The sequence below is a fragment of the Cucurbita moschata genome, unplaced genomic scaffold (genome assembly GCF_002738365.1).
Source record: "Cucurbita moschata cultivar Rifu unplaced genomic scaffold, Cmos_1.0 Cmo_Scf00010, whole genome shotgun sequence".
NCBI lineage: Eukaryota > Viridiplantae > Streptophyta > Magnoliopsida > Cucurbitales > Cucurbitaceae > Cucurbita > Cucurbita moschata.
In genome coordinates this window covers 3,878,796-3,895,262 of record NW_019268526.1, presented here as the reverse complement: position 1 = coordinate 3,895,262, position 16,467 = coordinate 3,878,796, and the positions used below count along the sequence as shown (strand labels likewise).

The 16,467-nt window shown below is 36.0% G+C and overlaps 2 protein-coding genes, 1 long non-coding RNA gene and 1 other non-coding gene across 5 annotated transcripts; 3 read left to right on the top strand and 1 right to left on the bottom strand.

Annotated features, from left to right (window-relative positions):
* Nucleotides 1-1,876: 1,876 nt before the first annotated feature.
* On the top strand, nt 1,877-4,527 carry LOC111448729 (ras-related protein Rab11C-like). Its single transcript, XM_023088446.1, has 3 exons — nt 1,877-2,046; nt 2,176-2,372; nt 3,779-4,527. The coding sequence occupies exons 2-3, from the start codon at nt 2,208-2,210 to the stop codon at nt 4,268-4,270; spliced, it is 657 nt and encodes a 218-aa protein (XP_022944214.1). The 5' UTR covers nt 1,877-2,046; nt 2,176-2,207; the 3' UTR covers nt 4,271-4,527.
* A 905-nt stretch (nt 4,528-5,432) lies between these two features.
* Nucleotides 5,433-5,506, bottom strand: TRNAV-CAC. The gene has a single exon. It is a non-coding gene; the product is annotated as a tRNA-Val (tRNA).
* A 99-nt stretch (nt 5,507-5,605) lies between these two features.
* LOC111448730 lies at nt 5,606-6,334 on the top strand. The gene is made up of 3 exons (XR_002711474.1): nt 5,606-5,770; nt 5,847-5,893; nt 6,238-6,334. It is a non-coding gene; the product is annotated as an uncharacterized LOC111448730 (long non-coding RNA).
* Nucleotides 6,335-10,189: 3,855 nt separating this feature from the next.
* Nucleotides 10,190-15,887, top strand: LOC111448672 (transcription initiation factor IIA subunit 1-like). 2 transcript variants are annotated; one of them, XM_023088354.1, is made up of 12 exons: nt 10,190-10,600; nt 10,832-11,002; nt 11,083-11,265; nt 11,542-11,590; nt 11,669-11,727; nt 11,905-12,030; nt 13,656-13,841; nt 14,623-14,686; nt 15,103-15,269; nt 15,424-15,507; nt 15,593-15,642; nt 15,757-15,887. In XM_023088354.1, exons 1-11 carry the CDS (start codon nt 10,484-10,486, stop codon nt 15,614-15,616), a joined length of 1,230 nt encoding a protein of 409 aa, XP_022944122.1. In that variant the 5' UTR covers nt 10,190-10,483; the 3' UTR covers nt 15,617-15,642; nt 15,757-15,887. The 2 variants fall into 2 exon arrangements, with proteins under 2 accessions (XP_022944122.1, XP_022944123.1); XM_023088355.1 differs by having other exon boundaries at nt 10,203-10,600; nt 13,689-13,841; nt 15,593-15,887.
* Nucleotides 15,888-16,467: the final 580 nt, after the last annotated feature.

The following is a 16,467-nucleotide window of genomic DNA, read 5'->3' as shown; positions in this document are numbered from 1 at the left end:
TTTTCATATTTTTTTAAAAAAAAAAAAAAAAAAAAAAATTATTATTTTAGTTTCAAAATTTTGATTTAGTTTTGAAAAAAAAAAAACATATGGGTGCAAATAATGTTTTTAAGTTACAAAAATAAAAATTTAATAATTAATAATTAAGTTAAATTACAATTTTAACCTTTAAAATTTTAAATTTACGTATAAACACAAAATTAAAAATGACGTTTCCTATTAAATATTTTTAAAAAAATTAAAAGAATATAACCCAAATTTATAATGTAAATAAGCTTTTAAAGGATTCCGGTTGTCCTTAAAAACGGATACATTTCTTTTTCAAGTGATGGAATGATTTAACGAATTGTAGCATTTGGACACTAAACTTTGGGATCCACGTGGCGGGATATCATTTGCCAATTGACTGGTCATTTTCTCTTGTTGCACAAAAAAATTATTTTAAACTTTTTTATTTTTCAATATAATTTTTATTAAAAAAATTATAAATTTATTTTATAACAAATATGTATATTCCATCACCAAATATATATTATTTTACCAACCTCATTTCTAATAATTTAAATTTTAATAATATAATATATTTTTAATTTAATTTAAATATTATAATTAAGGTCTCAAAATTAATTAAAAAATGTTGAAAAATATATTTATATTAAGTGGGGGAGGCGAAGAATAAAATCCCGTCCCCATCTGTCAAAAAAAAAGTGATAAAAGAATGGAAATTATATTTTGTTTATTTAAATATAAAAATAAGGGGTTTTTTTTAATGAAAAGAAAAAAGTTTTTTTTTTAGCTACCCGACACGACAGCCCATCCCGCACTTCCTTGTTTAACGCTCTTCCTTTTTTTTAATTGGAAAACATGTTTTTTATTTATTAAAAAGTAAAAGTAAGTTATCTATAATACTTCAAAATAATTTTAAATAAACATTGGGTCTGCTTTTGTGAGTGGAAGCTAAAAATACATTGTTGGGCCGTATATTATTGGGCCGGCCCATTAAATCATTTACTTCACAATCCTTAAACTTATAAATGAAAAATAAAAACTGAATAAAAATTAGTCAAATTATAATTTTAGATTAAATTCACTATAATTTCAGTTAATTAAAAAATTAATCGAGGCCTAATTTTCACATTAAATATTTGTAATTAATTCCTAACATAAAAATATAATAAAATTTAGCTAAAATATTAGTAAATAATTTAAAAATATACGGATTAAATTGAAAATTAGTGTATGAATTTTTTTATTTTTTTATTTTTGTCTCTAATTTAATGGAATTCTTGGTAACCAGACAGCGCGTGAATTGAATATAAAGTTCAAAACGACGTCGCTTCAACGTCGACGCCCACGGCCCACAGAGCCTCTGCCAGCCCAAATTCGCTGGCTGCCCTAAGCGCTAAATCTCAACTCCCCCCACCCACGACAACACAAAGATTCCGCCAGCCTCGCGGCACGTCGTCGTTTTCAACCTATTTTTTAATCTCCAATAATAATATAAATAATAAGTGATAAAATTAGTATTTTAATTATTTTTTTACTACAAATAAATTATTTTTTTACATGTTATTTAATTTTTAATTCAAATAAACTAATAAATAAATTCAATTTCATAATTAATTATTGGTTAATTTTGTAAAACGTCCGTCTCACGTAATTTGAATGACTTACTAAACATTTTTAAAACTTAAATTTAATGAAAAATATATAATTAATTCATAAATTTTTAATTATAGGTCTAATAAATCCACTTAGATATTAAATATTTCAGCTTAAAAATTTTATTAAGTAATTTTAAAAAATACGAAAATAAAAAGAATTTACGTATTTATTAAATTTATTTATTTATTTATTTTCTTCACCACCTTTTTGGCTCGCTCTCGCCACAGACCACAACTCCATCAATCTTCCCTGTTCTGCCTGAAACTTCCCTCCTTAATTCTCTCTGCTTTCTTCCTTCGATTCTTCCGTCGCAGTCTTCGTAGTCGAACTTCTTTCCTACAGACCAATCCAATCTAGTTATCTCCATTTCTTCGCCAACAGGTTTGAGTTCTTAGTTCCCATTTTGGGGATTTCATTGCTTCTTCAAGTTTTCGTTTCAGCTACTGTATATGATTTGTGATTCTTTCGGTTTTGGATTGTGAATTGCTGAATTTTTTACTTTTGGATCAGGTTTGTTCGATAAATTTGAGGCGGAGACGGCTATGGCTCATAAGGTGGACCACGAGTATGACTATCTGTTCAAGATTGTTCTGATCGGGGATTCTGGCGTCGGGAAGTCCAACATTCTTTCTAGATTTACCAGAAATGAGTTCTGCTTGGAGTCCAAATCCACCATTGGTGTTGAGTTCTCGACCAGGACTCTCCAGGTAGAAGCTCAATCGTTTGAACTCTCAGAGATTTTTCCTTTCATTTTGCGCGTTGTTTAGTTATCATTTTTTCAATTTACTGATTGATCGCATGAGTTTCCTTTTGTGCTCGACGAATTTCAAAAATTTAGGTTCGGATGATTTCTAACTTGTAGCTTCCGCCTTGGTTTCTACTTCCAATCGTTGAAGTGCAGTGGATTCATTGTATGTAGGGTTTGAGTAAAGCTTCGAAGTAGCTGTTTTATTGCTTGAGGCTACAAACGTTTAGAATTGAATGAATAGGTGCTGGATTTATGGAAAATAAGTATAGTGTTGCTCATCTAACAAGCAAACCATCTGGATTTTTAGCTGTGTCCATGGAAGACTGTGAAACTATGAAGCCATGTGTGCTCAATTATTCTAAAATATGGTTGTGGGCAGTTGGAGCAGTAGGAAATTGGCAGAATTATTTTGCCCGAATTTATAGTATTCCACTAATTTTGCAAGTGTTCATGCTCTTAAAATTTAGAGTGTTCTCAATAATGGCAAGTATTATTGAAGGATTGTTCTCTTTATTTGATTCAAATGTAGATAAAACCATGAGTTTCTTGTGAAAAGTTGGGTATGCTGTCAACATTGAACATAGCTCAACAATAATTGCTTCTTTCTTTGAAATTGGATGTTCAAATTCTCATACCCCATGTTTATTATACTAAAAGATAGAGAAGTTAGGGTATGCCCATCCTATAATGGCCAAACCAATAGATATTCGCTGAGACATAGCCATTTTTTCTTGTGAAAGGCTATGAGTTAATGGAGCAAAGATTCTGAAATTTTTGAAGGAGCTGGAGGTGGGAAATAGAGGTCTCTGTAATAGCTAAAGTCCACCACGAGTAGATATTGTCCGTTTTGGACTGTTACGTATCGTCGTCAGCCTCACGATTGTAAAATGTATCTACTAGGGAGAGGTTTCCACACCCTTATAAGGAATGCTTCGTTCCCCTTCAACCGATGCGGGATCTCAGTCTCAAACCAAAGCTAAAGTCCACCACTAGTAGATATTGTCCGTTTTGGACCGTTACGTATCGCTGTCAGCCTCACGGTTTTAAAACGTGTCTACTAGGGAGAGGTTTCCACACCCTTGGAATGCTTCGTTCCCCTCCAACCGATGCGGGATCTCAGTCTCAAACCAAAGTTATCCTGTATTCAAGCATTCCGAATCCAGTCCCACCTTTTCTTGTTTGTCCTAGACCCAAAATTCTGTTATAAGAAAGGAAGGCCAATGAGATGGAGGGTTCCCCTCATTGACGATATCACTGAATTGGGCAAATATTATTCAGCCTGATGCATTTTCCATTTCAGAGTTCTATACTCTTAGTAGTTGAAATGTTAGCCATCTGATTTTAGCCAATATTATTGATATACAGGTAGAAGGGAAGACAGTCAAGGCACAGATCTGGGACACAGCAGGTCAGGAGCGATACCGAGCGATTACGAGTGCTTATTATAGGGGAGCCGTTGGTGCTCTCCTAGTCTACGATCTGACAAAGAGACCGACGTTTGAGAATGTACAAAGATGGCTACGGGAGCTGAGAGATCATGCAGACTCCAACATCGTGATTGTGATGATTGGAAACAAATCTGACCTTAGTCATCTTAGATCTGTCTCAGAGGATGATGGGCAGAGCATGGCAGAGAAGGAAGGCCTTTCCTTCATCGAGACATCAGCCTTGGATGCCACTAATATCGACAAGGCATTCCAAACCATCTTGACAGAGATCTACCATATCATCAGCAAAAAGGCATTGGCAGCCAAGGAAGCAGCGGCTGCTAGTGTCGCCCGTCCCAGTCAAGGAACCACCATTGACGTTTCCGATACCACCGGAGACTCGAACAGAAAGAGTTGCTGTTCTTCTTGAGCAGATTCAGAAAGACAGAACTGATAATTCGCATCAAAGGTTTCTCTTACCCCTCTTTGTCATAATTGATCTGTTGTTAGTTATTTTCAACCGTTTCCAAATTTGTTCCTTAATTCCTTTACTAACCCATTCATATAACAATTCCCTTGAGGAATTTGATTTGTATTTGTTCTTCATCTGCAACTCATGTTCAGAAATTCTTACGTTTGTTGGCTTAGCAATTAAACAGATATGAAACAGTTGGGATTACTGAGTTCTATGTGTTTGTGACTGGCTGCCTTATTTTGTACTAAACAGCATTGATATATATATATTTTAAGCAATTTAACAGATATAATCCAAAATTTGTGGAGGAAATAAGTGAAAAACAAAAAGTAAAGTTATAAGTTTTATGAGTAGTTACTACTTATAGCTTAGCAAAGAGTTATATCAGCCGTAAACTATATATATATATATACTATTCTATATTCTCTTATACATACAAATCTTTTAGCTAGGGTTCTTTTGTATTCATCTTTAACTGTGTTGTTGTGCAATCCTAACAATTCTAGGAGATCTGTTTGTATTCATTTAGATCGAGTGTGTGTTGTTGTGCGATTCTAACAATTCCGTCATTTAAATTTTTAAGTCGGTATTTGAACGTTCGATTTGACGAACGTTCCAGGAGATCTGTTTGTATTCATCTTTAACTGTGTTGTTGTGCAATCCTAACAATTCCAGGAGATCTGTTTGTATTCATTTAGATCGAGTGTGTGTTGTTGTGCGATTCTAACAATTCCGTCATTTAAATTTTTAAGTCGGTATTTGAACGTTCGATTTGACGAATAATAAAGTCATTAATTTGAAAAATATTGGATATATTGGTGATTTATTAGTGATTTTCATTGGACACTTATTATGGCTCACATATTTATTAAAACTATAAAAATAAAAATGAGGATATTGTGTTATTATGTAAATTTTTTAACTGAAAAATTAAAGACATCAAACAAAAGACAAATTTATTAAATGCAAATCATTATTAATTAAGTTAAAGAAGTCAATTATCCTTTAATTATTGATCTAAAAGAATAGTAATTAGTAATTAACCGTATTATATTCGAATATATTTTTTATTGGGATCCAAGAAAAACGAGGAAGAAAATGAGAAAAAAAAGAAGATTGTCTGAGCCCGGGTTCGAACCGGGGACCTCTAGTGTGTGAGACTAGCGTGATAACCAACTACACCACCCAGACCTTATTGATGATGGGCCTCCTTTAAGTTTATATAATAAAGACTTTGGAATCACGAGATCGTTTTCTTGTTCATTTCTCGTAATTTGCCATGGACGCTCACCACGCATCTCTAGGTCGACGAACGCTAAGAACTTTTTGCTTGTTCGCATTCTTGCGCACCATAATGCCTTCAGTGTGTTTGTGAAATTCGGCAAAAGAGAGCGGCCGAGAGATTGAGAAAAGCTTCTTCCGGACCAGATCTGGGCGCAGCCTCCAAATCAAATGGTTTGTTATTGTTGATTCGTATGGAATTAATGTTGGGATTATTGGTTGTGGATGTAATTTGGTTTTATTGGAACAGAAACTTCTGGCGTTAGAAAATCAGAGAGCGGAAGTCGATTCTCAGAGGTAGGATCATGTTTTTTTTTTCCCGCCACGCCGAACCTTCCGCTTGCTTGATGTTTAGGAGTTAGAAACTTCTTTTGTATTATTAACTTTCTCGGTCATGTTCTTGTATCTTGAAATTCTGATACTGATTCTTAGACTTCATCTTCAACCGTTTCTTATGTATTTTTACTTAGGCTCTTGTTTTGATAAAATTCATCTATAGTTGGGAAAATGCGGCATGAATGATTAATGGTCAATTGTTGCAATTGCTGTCCGATTTCATACAATAGAGAATTTGTATAATAAACAGGATTCTTCAGAATTTGATATTTCAGTCTGATTTCAACATTACCAAAATGTTTTAGGAGACGAACACTGTACCATGTTTAAAGCTCTCAAAGATGTAGCCATGGAGAAAGATGCAGCAGTTGTTGCCCAAGTATATGCAGTCTAGATAAATTAGTACAGGAGGAACTGTTGCAGCCCAAGCCATTGCTAACAGATATTGCCTTCTTTAGGCTTTCACTTGAGGATCTGTTGCAGTCCAAACCCATCGTTTGGACTTTCCCTTTCGAACTTCCCCTCAAAACACGTCTGCAGGGGAGAGGTTTCCACCTTATAAAGAATGTTTCGTTCCCCTTTTCAACCAATGTATAGGGAATGCTTAGTTCCTTTCTCCAATCGATGTGGAATCTAGGGGGCTTAGTGTCCTCGCTAGCGCACTGCCCGGTCTCTAGCTTTGATACCATTTGTAGCTCAAGCCCATCGCTAACCGATATTATTCTCTTTGGGCTTTTCCTTTCAGGCCTCCCTTCAACATTTTTTAAAACGGTCTATTAGAAACAAGTTTCCCCGCCTTTATAAGGAATTCTTAGTTCCTCTCTCCAATCGAATTGGAATCTCACAAGAACAAAACACGCGAATAGTCTACCGGTGTCATATAGAGATGTGGCAGCTGACACCTAGATGCCTCCATTAACAGCTGAACTTCTCTCCTTCAAGGTTAGTCTCTTGCTTAGGAGGCATTTCTCTGCACATATATGATGAAGTCTCAATGAAGTTGGAAGTCCTTTCAGGATGTTGAATATTTAGCCGTATGTTAGTTTAAGTGATTATTGATTATGTCGAACTTGTTATTTCTTCTATAGGAACTTTCAGCTTTAATCTGTTACCTTGCTTTCTTTCTTCATACTTCTAAGTAATTCATTATACTAATGATTTGATCTTCTTATAATTTTGTTCAAGCGCCAACTTGCAAAAGAACAGAACAGAGCAGAGTCGCTATCAGCAGAAGCATTGGAGCTGTCAACGCAACTCCAGCAGACTACACAGGCATATAACGGGCTTACACGCCTGTAAGATCCTCAATCTCTTTCTCTCGTACCGAGTATGGCTGTAACAGCCCAAACCCACCTCTAGTAGATATTATTCGCTTTAGTTCGTTACGTATCGTCGTCAGCCTCACAGTTTTAAAACTTGTGTGTCACCCTTATAAGGAATGTTCGTTTCCCTCTCCAACCGATGTGGGATCTCGCAATCCACTCCCTTTTGGGGCCTAGCGTCCTCGCTGGCACACCAACTAGTGACTGGCTCTGATACCGTTTGTAACAACCAAGACCCACCGATATTGTCCGCTTTGGCCCGTACGTATCACCGTCAGTCTCATGGTTTTAAAACCCATCTGCTCGAGAGAGGTTTTCACATCTTTATAAGAAATGTTTCGTTACTCTCTCCAACCGACGTGGGATCTCACAACCAAAGTACGTTCATATTCCTTTTCTTTTCTTTTTTTCATTGAATTCAGTAGATCATTCTTTTAATGTTTCACACGGTTCTATTCCAAGGATTTATTGCCTTTAAAACTAATTGAATCTTTAAGATCTATTAAATGAACACTAGATAGATTTGATAGGAGACACAATCAACTTTTTTATTGGATCATGGCTGGATCAAATTATTGTAGATTCAATATTCAATATTACTTTTCTTTTGAAATATGCTTACTAAATTCTCTAAGTTACAAATATGGATCAGAAACTCACCTCTTTTTTCCCTGTTTTTTTTTTTTTCAGCTATAGTGTTACTGTGATGTCCCACATTGGTTGGGGAGGAGAACAAACTACCATTTATAAGGGTGTGGAAATCTTTCTCTAGCAGACACGTTTTAAAGCCTTAAGGGGAAGCCCGAAAGGGAAAGCCCAAAGAAGACAATATCTACTAGCGGTGGATCTGGGCCGTTACAGTTACACTCGTTTCAAGCTCTCAATCATCAAAATATGAGGACAAATCACAAAAGTTATTCTCAGAGCTATTATTGTGTCCCTTAAGCTAGCTGGATTGCACCAATTGGAAAATTTCCCCTACAAACAACTTCAGAGTAAAGAAGGGAAAAGGAAAGGGATGTTTAGATATTTATTGACACTTATTTACAAAGCTTTCTACAGGTTGGATAAAGGAACTCATGAGGAAGACATAAGCAGGGAAGGAAGCTCAACAATGGAGTCCTCAAAGATCTGTTTCTGTATTCCTCGCCATAAGAACAGCCACAAAGTTGATGGAGGATCGGAGAAATCTTCCAAATCAAAGCCTTCTCGCCGCAAATCTGGTGCCAAAGAAGGTAAGCATTCCTCTAGTAGTGATAGTAGTGGAAATGGAAACACAGGTGATGCAAGTGCAGCAGGCAGCGCCGCCGCCGCTGTGGCTGCCATTGCGGTCACGGCGGTGACCATGGATGCCGTTGATGAGGATGATGGTGGCAGCACTCATGTCCATGGCGGTGAGGGAGGTGGCGGAGGCGGTGGAGATTAGGGAATTGGAGCAGGATCGGAGTGTTTATTTATTATTGTTCTCTGTTCTTGGTGATATCCTTCTGCTGGTTCCTTCCTGAGTTTTTATCATTTGTTTGAATTACAGTATATGACCATCTGGGTCTTAGTTGCTTCTGTTATATATACATATACATATACATATATATATATATATAGAAAACTTTGTAACATCTTGAAATTGTGGCTGTTTGTATCTGTCTTCTTCTTATACTCTGTTCTGAACTGTCTATTTAGCTCATTGGTTCATAAGGAACTCAAGTTGTGATTTTTGTTTGTGGATAATAAAAAAATATGTGAGATCTTAAGTTGGTCGAAGAGGTGAATGAAATATTTATTGTAAGGGTGTGGAAACCTCTCTCTCTAATAGACGCGTTTCAAAACTGTAAAGTTAAGGTAGACAATATCTATCTGTAGTGGGCTTGGCTATTACATGAATATATGCTCTTACATGAAATTTAATTCAATTTAAGAGATTTGATTTTAATATCTATGTACGAGAAAAAATGATAAATTGAGATAAGTTGGACAATATCATACTATTCACAATTGATTCTTTATGATCGCAGCCATTTGGAGAAGAGACGTTGACCTGACCACGTTGGTCAGTATTTGGTCTCTGTTCGCCTTTGGGTTTCTCAGATATCCATGACTAGGAATTGGATTCGAGCAGTACACAAATAGTCCCCACATCCTTAAAAAAAAAAAAAAAAAAGAAACCAAACGGAATAAAATTGAAGTGAACGAGAACGAGAGAGAGAAGTTCAAAACTCTAATTTTTTAGTCAATAATAGATATTTAATTGAAAAATTATAAAAAAAATAAATTTCCATTTCTGATGTGAAAAAAAAAATTCATTTATGCATCTCGTTTTATAAATTAAGGTCCTATAATTTAAATCACGCTTTCTCTTTTTACCGTTGATTCAAGAGATTTTTACGGCAGCTTAGGGATGGAAAACCTTCTCCCTTCTGTCTCGGTCTCTTCTCAAATTTCATTTTTCATATGGCTAATTTCTCATTTATTTTTCTGGAAACTAAAGGAGAGATTTTTCGGGGAGAATGCACGGGATCAAATTTTCCTTCTGAATTTTTATTTCTATTTTGTAAGATGGTTATTTTGAATAAACATTTTTTTTATATATAATTTTCACTTTATAATATACTTTTTATTAAAAAAAATGCAAACAAAAATCTAATATAATATTTACAAATAAGATCAAAATTTAACATTAATTTAAATATTTCCATCATATATCATATATGTGTTATATATATATGATAATAATATTTATAATATTTATAAGAAGCCTAATTTACATATGTATATATATACATACATACATATATACATATATATATACATACAATATATATATATATATATATCAATTTCGTTGCCCAAAATGCAGACATGGATCGAGCCAGCCAGACCGTAAAAAAACCGGGAAAATAATGAGGCTCAAGCATATTTCGCCACGTGGATTCGTGCATTATAATCGGATGCAAACCTATTTATATTCCACTCTTTATTCTCCTTTTCTTGTCCGCCTTTCTCCCCTTTCCCTTTCTCTCTTACCCTTCTTTCCCTCTCCTCTCTCTCTCTCTCTATTCCCGTCGCCCCTCTTTATCGCCCCCTCTGCCCTTTTACTTCACACAACTCTACAAATCCTAGAAGCTTATACGGATTGTATGGATCTTCTTCTTCCTTGAGTTTTCTCGAAGACTCGATTCTGGGTTTCGCTAGTGGAGGGAATCGGAGGTAGACAGGGCGAAGCGGATCCGTTATGGCGATTTCGACCAGCTCTATCTACATCAATGTCATTGAAGATGTTGTCAACAAGCTTCGCGACGAGTTCACTGATAATGGTCCTGGAGAGGACGTTCTCAAGGAGCTTCAAGGAGTAATTATTGATCTCCTATCTTGAAAATCTTGTTATTCTTCCTTGCTTGATACTCTTAGCTTCGATAGTGAATGAATGTTTGGTTTCTATTTCAATCTATTTGAAGGAATCGATTGAATTTTTTCGGTGATTTCTTTCTGAGTTTGATCCATTTCATTCTAGGGTTTTGAGGTTTTGAAGTTGATTTAAGCTGTGGTTAGGCTGATTGTTTTCTTTGTTGGAACTTTTTAGATGTGGGAGGCGAAAATGATGCAAGCGGGTGCAGTGAACGGTCCCATAGAGAGGTCTGCACCGTCGAAGCCCACACCCGGTGGTCCAATAACTCCGGTTCACGATCTCAATGTTCCGTATGAGGGAACTGAAGAGTACGAAACTCCTACAGCTGATTTACTCTTCCCGCCGGTGAGTACTTCTCTTATCCTCTCTATTAAATGATTTCCGAAGTTCATAATTAATAATCGAAGCGATTTTGGTAATTGTAGACGCCACTACAAACTCCAATTCAAACCCCTTTACCGGGAACTGCTGACAACGCGATGTATAATGTTCCTACTGGACCCAGCGACCACTCTGCATCTGGTACTGATGCTTCTCCAGCTGTTACCACTCCTGGAGGTAGCGCTAGTAATGTCGATGTCCGATCTGGAAGGCCAACCCAATTTATGGTAATTACTGCTTGATTTTGATGCTACAATTAATCCTTACACTTTCTCATTCCCTGCAGTTTACCCACTCCATACTTTCATGATTTACATAGGTTTTTCACCTTTATTTCTTTGATAAAAGGAAGGGTTTATATGTAGTCTTGGTGGCCGTTGACCTGATTTTAAGTTGAAGAATGGCATGTTTATGATTCTTACCATCGATATTTTAAAGTATGCTGTTGATAGTTGAACATGCCGTTAATTGGGGTTTTGATAGACGTTACATTCTTCTTTCAGCAACCACCCTCTTGGATGGGTCAAAAAGCTCCTGTAGACGTTAATATTGGTGAGTCTAGTGTTGAAATAGTTAAAAAATTTCGCACCAATTATTCTGTTGTAATTTTTATTGATTTCATTTTTGTAGCATATGTGGAGGGGCGTGATGAAGCAGACAGGGGAGTTCCTCACCCAGCCCTTACACAGGTAACCTCTTTCTTGATTCATGCTTCCATCAGAAAAAGATTGTTGCCTGATGTGAACCCCAAAACTCTACTGTGAATTTCATCTGCTTCCGATTTTGAATTACTCTAGTCCTTGCTGCCATGCTCTATTGGCTCGAAACTTCAGTATCATATTTTAACTTAGGGAAACAATTCTCAGGACTTTTTCATGATGAACTCTGGGAAGCGAAAGCGTGATGGTTTTGCTTCCCAGTACCAGACCAATGGGTTTATCCCGCAGCAAGATGGAGCTGGAGATGCTGCCAACAGTGTATTTGAGATTGAGGTTTTGTTTTCTTACCTGTCAGTATTTTAGGAGATTCTTTTCAGTCTTGGACTTGTATGCCAATTTTCTTTCACATAATTTCAGTTCATAGTTCTATTATTATTATTTTTTCTCTTTCTTTTTCAAGTAAAGCAAGAGGTAAAGAGTAATTAAAAAATGCTTCACTACTGAAGCCCAAAGAGAGATGTTGAACCTAACAAGGGCCCGAACGCACTACGAGACCTCTCAAGCCCTTTAAAAATTATGGTATTCCTCTTCCCCCTGGTTCGCTTCGAGAGCATTCTCTTCTCATGAAAGAGAGGGTGGAGAAGGAACCTTGATCGTCCCTTTGCATCCCTATGTCTAGCCAAGGATAAACAAAACTCCTCCAAAAAAAATCTCCAAGCGGTGTGAGCTAAATCACAACTCCAAAGAATACGATCAAGTTTCTCTATCGTCTTCTTGCAAAGAATGCAACACAACGACCCAAACAAAATGGGCACCTTCCTCAAAACCTGGTTCAAGGTGTTAGCTCTTTCTTGGAGAACCTGCTAGACAAAAAACTTAACCTTATTGGGTATTTTCACCTTCTACAATGAAGCAAAACATAACCACAGGAGGGAGAGGGACCAACCAAACAAAGAAAAAAAGATATATGAGACAAACCTTCGAATGGAATAGGAGTCCAAATGTGAACATCCCTTCTCCCTAGAATACAACAAAACTAAGAAAGGCGATGATACCCGTCGTTTTCCTCTTGAATAGAGGATGATAGATCCCTAAAAGACAAAGGAGAGGTCAAATTTCCGTAAACAATATTGGTGAGTGCAAGTTGCGGATTTAGTAACAGTAACAACAATATCAGTGTCTTCTATTTTTTTTCAAGTTTCCCTTGGGGTGATTCCGATTTTGTTTTTCCAGTGCCCTCAACAATTGCCAACAATTCTCTTGGGTACTTATTCTCCCCTACGTAGGGGTGCTCTGTGATAAACTTCTAGTCATCCCTTAACAAACCTTACTGCCTTATCTAGCTAACAGATTGACTACCTTTATTCACTAGGTTGCTTCTGCTGCCTTGCATGTGTAATGTGGATTGGAGGTTGCTATTGATCTATGAGATAAATCTGAAAAACTCAGTATTCCTCTAGATTCGTAATATTCTTGACCATAAATTCTGACCTTTATATTCTCTTAAAACTCAATTTGTTTTTTGGGTGGCTAGACTCTGAGAGCCTACAAGATAATCTAGGAAGGTAAGTCAAAGGATGGTTCAGCATTAGGATTGAGCTAGAAATGGTTATTTGATTCATATCTAATTTATGGGTAGAACAATTATTGTTGCCATTTGAATTGGCCTAGGGGTCAAGCGTCTCCTCCTAGGTGTCTGTTTTATGGGAAATTTTTGCAGACATTCATGAAAACTTTTAAAAAAAGAAAAAAGAAAAAAAAAAAAAAGAAGCTAGGATAGGACAGCACAGGGACACATTTATCGTAACATATATTTTAAAGTTAATTTATTGTAACATATATTTTAAAGTTAATTTATTGTAACATATATTTTAAAGTTAATATGTGTATATATATATTTCAATGAGTCTCATACTAAATATTGTTTTAGTTTATGATGCTTATGCTTGTATGATCAGTCTTTGAAGCTCCTTAAAGGTAAGCTTTTACAGATAAGTGGATGCAATGCTTCAGATGGGAGACCTGGCGTTATCACTTCTGCAAAGAGTGCAACATTGACACATATTGAAAGATCATTATTCAAGATTCCTCAACTTGATGGACCGATACCTGATCCTTACGATGATGTGCTTTCGACACCCAATGTTAGCTCTCTCTCTCTCTTCCCCTTAAAGTTATAGAATCGTCTATCATTAAAGCAGTGAAATATTTATATGATATTAACAGCAATTTTATACATCTTAAGCTTCTTTTTACTTGTTTTGATTTTTGCAAGGTGCCTATTCTTCAAAAGGTTACTTGTCTGCCATTGTCTTTTGATTACCCTTTCTTCATCTTTTTGTATAAGTTAGGCATCTGTTCCACGTCTTCTTATAAGGATCTTCACAGTCATATATCTGTGTTTGATAGTACAAAGCCTGGTGGAGCTAATAAATGTTGAAATTTGAATAAATTTTAAGATTCTTATTTAAGTATTTAGCTAATAAACAGTAACAAATAATTCTGTTGCTTTTTCTTAAAGGTGCTAATAAATGTTCTCTCGAGTTGGTTATCAAGTAAAGAAACAAAATTATAGCACTCATAGATTAAATCCCAATCGATCTGTACGTTTCAGTACTTTGGAAGTACCCACACTCTTCCATGTTTGATGACAGAGAGATGTTCCTGGATCTGCACATTTTCTATGGTTTTGCTGAGTTTTAGCTCAATGTTTATGGTCAAATAGAACACTTTATAGTGGCAACTAATTGCTTGATTCTTCTTCTGGTTTTTGTTGCGTTCATCCTTTGCGTTTGTTGGGTTTAATTTTTGTATTCTTCATATCATAATTAACGTAAATGATTTTCCTACTGTTCTCCATACACAGTTTGATTTGTGTTTCATCTTTCCATAAAACTTAAACAACATTTTTGACATCCCCTGCAGATATACAATTACCAGGGTGTCTTTAATGAAGACTACAACATAGCAAATACACCAGCACCTAATGGTAAATGTTGTTAAGGATGTCTTCATGGTTGTGACTATTTTATCATAAGGATTAAATTTTATTAACGTTAGAGAAAAACCCTGAAGGAAATGTTTAAATTCAATTTTAGTTTTTAATTTTCGTGTGCAAGTACTTTGGTTTGGTCTCTAAATTTTCATAAGTTTGTTTTGGCCATTCTCGTTCAATTTTTTGCTTTGCCTTTAATATGTAATGTTTCATGAGCTTGCTGGGTATCTGTCATGTAATGTGTTACCAAAATTAAGCGATTGAACTTATGTATTTCAAGGATCATATTCGAACATTTGAAAGGGAAAAAAGAAAAAAAAGGTAGAACAAGGATGAAAGGTGAAAGGATTTAAAGCTGAAACAAAAAATCTCTTTAATTTTAATATGGGCCTGTTATGTTTACTTGACAGATCCACCAGCTGGCACTCCTGCTGTAGTCACCCAGGATGATGTTGGGGAGGAGGAGGAGGATGACGAGCCTTCATTGAACGAAGACGACGACGACGACGATTTGGATGATGTGGATCAGGGAGAGGAAGTGAGCACACAGCATTTAGTTTTAGCTCAGTTTGATAAGGTACTTTCTTTACTTCATGGTTGGTAGGTGCAGTTGCAGTACATGCTAGAGCCTTTCAGGATCCATCGTGCCATACGCGCGCGCACACACACAGTTCATATTTTTAGAATATAACGCACCTAATACTTGCCATATCATAATTTCAACGTCCTAGGTTACTCGTACGAAGAGTAGGTGGAAATGTACACTCAAGGATGGAATTATGCACATTAACAACAAGGACATTCTCTTCAACAAGGTGAAGTTTCCCCTCCAAAACTATAAGTTCGATAGATATTAACCGAATTCGGTTTTCATGGAAGCTTGGTTTGTTTGTTTGGCAGGCAACTGGGGAATTCGACTTCTGAATTTTAGTAGAGGCATCATCTTCAATGTGCGGTTATTTATAGCAGTTTTTTTTTTTTTTTTTTTTGAAAGATTTCCAGGAAGTTCGTTCATTGGATGCTTAAAAAGTTGTGTTAAGTTAATATTTGTTTTGTGAACGCAGGAGGTAAAAGGACATGTTGATGATTCCTTGTGTGTATTTTGATAAATGTTATTAGTAACGTATGTTTTGTATATAACGAATGAGAACTCTATCGGCCTTCAATGCATGGCAACTTGAGGATTTTCCAGAAATTTTATCATTGCACTAATGGAATATATCATTGCTCTTGGACCCCTTTTTTACGTGATTCGCTAGGAGATATTGTCTTCTTTGAATTTTTTGGGTTCCTCTCAACGTTTTAGCGTTTGCTAGGAAGACGTTTCCACACCCTTATAAAGAATCCTTCAACGTTTTTTTAAAATGCATACCTTTATAAAGAATCCTTCGTTCTACTCTCCAATCGATGCGAAATATCACATTTTCACTTTATAATTCTTCACACGGTTTCTCCTCAACTAGAGGGTTCGTTCTCCTACCCAATCGATGTTCGTTCTCCTACCCAATTGATGTGGGATCTCATATTTTTACTCTATAATCCTTCTCGTTCTCCTCCCTAGGTTCCTCTTCAACCGATGGAATCTTCTCCTCCCTAGGTTCCTCCTCAACCGATGGAATCTCACATTTTCACCCAACACTATGGCGTGAGGGTAATAATTCCATATTGATTCGAACCAATCCATCACATTTTCACCCAACACTATGGCGTGAGGGTAATAATTCCATATTGATTCGAACCAATCCATATGCGAAGCATACAAGCACTGTAATGTG